Raw genomic sequence first — 7,805 nt, forward strand, 5'->3', positions numbered from 1 at the left:
TAATTCCGTATACGGCAATAATATGTGGAAAATACAGTATAAATAACTCTATTTAACACAGCAACAGTTCAGTAAGTGGCTCGTCTAAAAACGCCGGCACTAATCCCCCGTCATACACACTACTTGTCCCCCATACCGCCTTGTCGCTGCTCGCGCCTCCGTCACACAAAGCGCAGTGTCGTGGAAACTTAGTGGTAACAAGGATGTGTTTAAATGATGCGCCTCGCTGTTGTACACACACGTGCAGATAAATAAACAAATAAAAAAAATATACAGGAAGATATCATTTATTTATTTGTCTCGAGTGGTGTTATTGTTGTTGCTGTTGCAGTTACACTCCAGTCCAGTAGGTGGTGGTAGTGCGTTTTGGGTTTTTTTCTTTAAACATGACTGCCAACCGCAGAAGAAGAACGTTGTGTTTTTTTGAAGTAAAGCAGAAGAGGTAGCTGGCAGAAGAATCTAGAAGGAAAAGTAAAACACACCTGGCTAAGTTGTGTCACTCAGTACAACGAAGGTTAGTCTTATTACTCCTTGAATAAATTACGAGTGTGTTTATTTTGATTACCGCGCAATTTGTGGTCAGTGGAAAAACAGTGTTTTGAGTTAAGCTAATACTAGCTAATATGCTGTCATCCTGGATTCACGGTTTCCACCTTTTAATTCATTAATTGACTAAACTCTGATAAGTTCAAATGGATTTATTTATTTTTTGACGTGACAGTCTGTCACTGTCGCGTGGAAACGTGATGGCGGAAGTCTTATATGTATGTGTTTGTGCTTTATTGCGTCGTTCTGTGCTTCCAGTCACGATCAAACGTGTAGGAATCTTACATGAATGATTGATTAATAATCCACAACATACACTTCATATACAACTTAGTACATTGCAGTATTTTGGGGGATTGTGCTGACGTTTACAAACATGCGTTGAGTTGGTAACATGTTTTCATCCTGCAGAGTTTGCGTTTGTATTTTTGTGTCTGAAAACTGAGCCCAGACAATCATACGCACTAGGGGGGGGATACATGGTCCATAATACCACCACGGCACACAATGATTCGGTGACAATCAATATATTCCAAGAATATATAGTGGATAAAGTCTATGTATTTAACGTGGATAACGTAACTTTATCCGCCATTATCTCGCCGTAAACTCCCACTTCTTTTGCCAAGTAATTTCCGCCCAAGTTCCCCTCATTCATTCGTGCAGCGCCGCTGTGAGGAGAAAGGAAGTATTGACGCCAGGCGAGTGAGACTGGAAGGGACTGTTTACTCTAGAATTTTTTTTTTTATTAGTTTTCATTGCCGAATAAATGTCAAGTTAATTTAATAGCTATCTATGGACATACTGTATACTTTCTTTTAAAAGTAATGCAGTATTGGGCACAAAGGAAATTAACAAAGTGAATAAGCCACCAAAAGCTAAAACCTGAAAAATGTATTGATGCACAACTTACTTTTACACCCCAAAAGACAAAGACTTAATAACGCTTTTATTTTCTTCCATGTCTGTTCTTCTGCAGGTACAGCGGTTACTGTCAAAAGTAAACAAAATGTGACCCCAGTTTGTGCTCATGATGTTCATCATTGGCCGATCATCTCCATGATATGATGGATTTGTCAGAAATGGAGACGATGAACATGGAGTCTGACAGCTCTTCTATTGGGGATGCAGTGTCTGGCAGAGGGCAACAGAGTGCGTCCAGGGATGATGACGAGTTGTACATCCCAGAGAGAAGACCATCTCTGGACCTGGGACAGAGTCCAATGGACACCAACCACTGGTACTGAGATTTTTACCCATACTAGCCCTAAATGTCCATAATGTAAAAATGAACAACTCTTCTCCCTGATGAAACTACAAACCTTTCTTTCATTTTCTACTAAGTATAAAGCAATCATTGGGCAACTTGTCTTGTGTGGTGAATAAGCAATTAACAAACAATTAACATCTTTCCTTTTTTTTTTATCAGGTTTTTTATGGACCGTGCCCAGTCTCCAGCTCAGAGCTACAAGTCAATGACCAGTGATGGCTTCGTAGAAATGTATGATGACATTGAATCTCCCACAAGGTACAAACGCAGTAGCTGAGCCATAGTAAAATACCATAACTTAATGTTCCTCTTTCTGTATCAAAGGAGAGCATCATCTCCATTTCAATACAAGTCCTCTGTAAACCTGGTTTTTGTTGTTTTTTTAGGATTCAACTGGCCAGAACAGATTCATACTCAAGCTGCTACTCCTGGGACAGTGATGATTGTGAAAAGAGAATCCTCAAGTAAGAAATGCACAATATTTGTTTAAATATGTGCCTGCTGTGCACTATGGATGTGTCCAAGGGAATACTTGCTGAGCACAATTGCCTTTACAAGCAGCTCCATAAGCCCAGGGAGACGATCAATGAGGTGCTGAAGAAAAGGGAGAAGCTTTTATTGTGTAGTTACTGAAGTCTCACAGGGAATTTTATCATCAACCAAGAGCACATTTCGACTGACCACTCAGTAAAATCATAAGCACTACATTAGTACCCGACAGTAGAAATGTGGAATATAGGTTTTCATCTAATACAACTTAAATTTGCATGTATCAAAAGCAGACATTATTCCAGTACTATTCTACTCCTGGACTTCCTGCTTATCCACAAGTTTCTTTGTGTTCCACCCTCCTAGCAGTTCTGAGAATATGGGGTCACTGACCATAAATGCCTCTGTACCTGCTTGTATGGTGGACACTCCAGCAGAGGTCTGCACCTCCTTGACTTCACTTGACTTGAAAATGTGTGTAAATCTCTCCACTGTGGCTTCCCTAGGGTTAAAATCAAAGAAGAGACTGTCTCAGAGCACCCCGACACACCTGAGGAAATCCAAGACTCAAATGAGTTTAATCATCCTTCTGTGACAGTGAAATTCACTTTCGAGGTCAGTGTGGGTTGTTTGAAAGAAATGGCCTATGGAACACCCTTCAGCTGACAACAACACTGAACACTGTCTTTCTTCATTTTTCTTTTGGAATCAGGCGATCAGTAACACCCTTGGGAAATTGTCCGAGAGAGCCCTCACAAAATTCAAGACGATGTTGTGCACGCGCTACCCACGGTCATTCCACGCGGATGTGCAATACATGGACATGGTGAACCTCGTGGACCGTTTGCTCGAGTGCTACAGTCTTGCGTCTTTGAATATCACCGTGGCCATTCTAGAGGAGATGGGGCAGAAGAAAATGGCTGCTGATCTCCGGAACGTGTGCGTGAGAAGTAAGTATGCTCCAGTACATCATGATGGCGAGGAACTTGACTCATAAAGGTCATAAATAAGAGTTACAAATGTGTTCAATGAGTTGTGTGTAACTTGGAATACTCACAAATGCATGTACAAATCCACATTAAAATACTAAACAATTTATGCACATTTGTACAAATGCAAACATCACAAACTAAATATTTTGTGGGCAGATTTGAACTCTAACTTCATAAATGCCGTTCAATTTTCAGCTTCCGGTGTAAACAAATGTCTAGAAGAATTGTGACATGCATTTTATTGATGCACGTGCATATAGCTTGATAGGTATGGATCAGTTTAAACAAGTCTTTGGATTTCAGAGACTATTTTTATAGATTCATAAATGTATGCTGCACTTAATTGCTGCTGGAAAGACGTTTTTTTATGTTTTATTTTTTTCAAATCAACAAAAAAAGTCATGACCCCTTACTATAATTCACACATACATTTGTGATTATTCAGTCTTTTTTTTCTCCATATTTTACTGTTAATTTAATTTGATGAAAGAAATGGGAGATATATTGAACATGCATTGTCTTTTCTTTCCTTCCAGATGAAGTACATTATGATTTATGTGAGACTCTAAAGCGGGAATATGGTGAAATGTGTGTGAATATGGACGGACGAGAAGAGAGGAGGCCCTTTGACGATATCTATGCTAATCTCTACATTAGCTCAACATGTGACAATGGCCCAAATATTGAACATGAGGTCATGACCATAGAAAAACTGGATTCTAACCAGGAGCCGGGGAAACAGCTGTCGACTGAGGATATTTTTACAACAAAAACGATAGAGTGGTCCAGCAAAAAGTTAATGTTGATGACAGGAGTGGCAGGTTCAGGAAAGTCCATGGCGGTCAGAAGGTTAATTCTGGATTGGGCTAAAGGACAGTCTCATCACGACGTGTCCTTTGTTTTTCCTCTTTCACTCAAAGAACTTAAAAAGTTTGAGGGTTTTACGATCTCCCTTTTAGAAATAATACAAACACTTTACCCAGAAACAAAAAAACTGAAGGATGGGGATTTTAGATGTGAAGACTGCAAAATAATGTTCATCCTTGATGGAATTGACGAGTACAATGAGGTGCTCGACTTTTATAACACCACGCTCCTCAGTGACCCCACGAGTCCCGCCACCCTGAACATCATTGTGGTCAATCTCCTCAGAGGGAGGCTGGTCCACCACGGTCTGCTCCTGGTCACCTCTCGGCCACAAGTACAGTCCTGCATTCCATGGGATACGCACTACGATGAGATGGAAGTGCGTGGGTTCTGTGACCCTTACAAGGATGAGTACTTTTATAGAAGATTTAAAGACCCAAATCAAGCAGCACAGGTTGTTGCCTATATCAACTCCTTCACAACGCTCCGCATCATGTGCCATCTGCCCTTGTTCTGCTCGCTAATTGCCGATGAGTGCGATCGCGTGTTTAGAAAGCAGGGGACACGGACAGAGCTGCCCAGGAGCATCACTTACATGTACACAAAGCTAATGCTCGAACTTGCACAGAGGAGGAGAGGTCCAGAGTGTAGCTCGCATAAAAAGCGAGACCTCCTCATGAATCTTGGAAAAATGGCACTCGAATTGTTGGAGCAACAAAAGTTCAAGGTGGCCATATATGACTGGAAAAATACTGAAATGGAGGAGGAGGCGGTGAATAACAGCGGCCTGTGTATGGAGTACCTCACAAGACCGCTCATTCTGTTTGATGAGAAAATGCTGAGCTTTATCCACCCCACTGTGCAGGAGTACATGGCTGCCCTGTATGCATTTCTCTCCTTTACAAATGACGGCAAGAACATTTTTGAGGAACAACTGAAAGGAAAAGGAAAGTTCAGGGGGATCTTCAAGGTACCCAAAGTCACTGACCTCTACAAGGGCGCTGTGGACAGAAGCCTGTCCTGTGCTGACGGCAAACTGGACATTTTTCTACGTTTCCTGTGTGGAATGGCATGTAGGACCAACCTGGAGCTCCTCCAGCCATTTCTCACCTCTTCTGCACACCAGTTGGTGGTTGAAGATGTCGCTACTCACATCGGGAAGAGGATGAGAGAGAATAGGTTTCCTGGCAGGAATGACAATTTGCAGTGTTGCTTGGCGGAGTTGGGTGTGTAACTTCACAACACAAAGAACAATATAAAGAACAAAATGTCCTTTGAATCTGCTACTGACTTGAAAGAAAATAATGGAGAACATGATCCCCTCCTTCCTCAGTCAACATGTGCACTACGTTGAACATGAGTTGGAGCCATAATCATCTTTTCCTGTCCTCAGTCACACCCACAGATGTGTTAACAGAAAATGGAGATGTTATGATTAAATGTGTGTTAAAAGGGCGAGTGTGCAACATTTGGGGGAGTTTATTTAAGCAGACATATTTTGATATGTTTACGTAAAAACAAAGAGTGACTTCTGAAGCAAATGGAGGGCTGAGTGGAAGAGTCCTCAGTCTGTTGCAGTCTGCAGTCACACCATTAGAGGTCACTAATTCTTATGCACTTGACCTTTGATGTCCATCAGTGTGAGTTTTGTTCTGCTTTCAGGATGTTGATGTACACTATCGATTATTGCTTGGGCTGCCAGTTTGGGCTCGACATGATCTACTATTTCAATCACTTTAAATATGCACCGTTAACACACAATCCTGAGGATTATGGTGTACGGCTTGAAATAAAAGGTGCCATAATATATAGGGAAATGACTTTGGGGTTTTATGTGCATTGAACACTTTAGCTTTGCGTTCTTAGAGTGTATATATACTCATGTGCTACAACATTATACAAGTTAAAGATGGAATACTATCAGCGCATGTACAACAAAGCAACTGATGGAGAATTCTCTTCATATCCTGCACTGGAAAGACTTGTACCGTTGTATCATAGTCATGTAAATAAATGACATTAGTTGAGATTGTTCACCACATTTGTATCAAGGCCACATTCAGGTCCACTTGTTGCCTCAGGAAAATGAGGAATAACACAGTTTTCATTTGCTGTTGAGTCACACCTTGTTTATTCGTTCAGATATTTAGGAGTTTTTTTTTTACATGGGAACACGTGGTGTTGCAAGGAAGGAAAATTATAAAGTGGAACTAAATGCACCATCATTTGTGCATTTCCTTCCCTACTCTTCTTTGCCATTGCACTCGCCAGTCAACACATTAATAGAAACATGCTTTCTTTCCAGAGAAATCCACTTATCCAAGTATCAAAGTTTTTTGTGGTTTTCTTTAAAGACAATCTCGTCCCTTTTTCTTCACTGTAACATGCTTTTGGGCCACTCCCACAGCGTTCATCACAACACAGGCGAAGGTGGATTTGAAATCCTCTGACGTGACGTTGTTCAAGAGCAGACTCCTCTGGATTACACTCTCCTTCAACGTTGATCTAAAACAAACATTATGGCTTAGCTGCAGCTGTCACTGTCAACATTTATACTGAAAAAAAAAAGTATGTGAGGCAATGGTGCAGAAATTAGGAGCAACGTTGCACTTGAGATCTAGCAGATTCTGTATTGTATTTAAATTGCCAGTAATAATGTTCCAAATATCATAGCAACAATACTCACTCATTTGATTCCACTATTCTGCTACTGTTGCATATGTCCTCAGGGAAAGAGCCATTGATGAGCCAGTAGATGAGCGTCACGCCATATTCACCATTTGTAAATGCATCACATTGAAGAACCAGGGGCTGACCTGAAAGACGGTGCACATCACATCAATATGCTGAAGGTCCACACACCTTTTCCAAGGTAAAATGCAAGCACTATCAAATTTTCCGGGTTTTTATCAAAATGGAAGAGATGTTATTCTGACATATAAAACAGCAGTTATTAGACTCGCCTACTTATTTTATTAGTTGCTTGTGAGAGAAATGCAGTCACCATTTCAAGCACTGTTCAAACCTTGAAATACACACACAATTACATAATACAAACATTCCTTTTGGATGTCACCTAACAAGGAGGTCTGTCCGCTTTAAATGCAAGTAAACAACTCTTTTGGGAATGGAATGTGTGCAAATGTTACCTAGACGAGCTCTGACTTTGACTCGCTCGGCCCCAATGATGGATGGAGATCCATCCTCAGTGACTGAAACACAAATTTAGATTAGCAGGAAAAAAAAAGAGACATAAATAATACAACTTTGTCACTTGTAAATTATACTGTACCTAAAAATCCATCTGCAGCCAGCAGACACAGAGACACCAAGGCTGACACAGGGATAGAACACGTTAACAGCCAATCATAACGATCAATGAAAATGAATAAACTGGAAATATCATTACCTTTGACAAGAGAGGACTGCTTCATATCGACTTCTCGAGAGGTTTTCGATGTTCACTGCTTTTTGGTATTACTATATATACGCACACGCAAACAATTCACTTCCTCCACACCCACTCATAGAAAATTACACATGGACACTCAGACAGTACTCCGGGGATTCCCACCCTAGTTCCTGGAGGGTTTTTGACACATAACATGACACAAGCTCTTTGAATCATCACTGTCACTAAT

General features: G+C 40.8%; 1 protein-coding gene across 1 annotated transcript; it reads left to right on the forward strand.

The window, feature by feature from the left end:
* Positions 1-406: 406 nt before the first annotated feature.
* On the forward strand, positions 407-6,198 carry nlrc3l1 (NLR family, CARD domain containing 3-like 1). Its single transcript, XM_058626813.1, has 7 exons — positions 407-514; positions 1,526-1,786; positions 1,976-2,074; positions 2,203-2,280; positions 2,812-2,920; positions 3,018-3,255; positions 3,834-6,198. Exons 2-7 carry the CDS (start codon positions 1,611-1,613, stop codon positions 5,396-5,398), a joined length of 2,265 nt encoding a protein of 754 aa, XP_058482796.1. The 5' UTR covers positions 407-514; positions 1,526-1,610; the 3' UTR covers positions 5,399-6,198.
* The last annotated feature ends 1,607 nt before the right edge of the window (positions 6,199-7,805 follow it).

The sequence above is a fragment of the Solea solea genome, chromosome 4 (genome assembly GCF_958295425.1).
Source record: "Solea solea chromosome 4, fSolSol10.1, whole genome shotgun sequence".
Lineage (NCBI taxonomy): Eukaryota > Metazoa > Chordata > Actinopteri > Pleuronectiformes > Soleidae > Solea > Solea solea.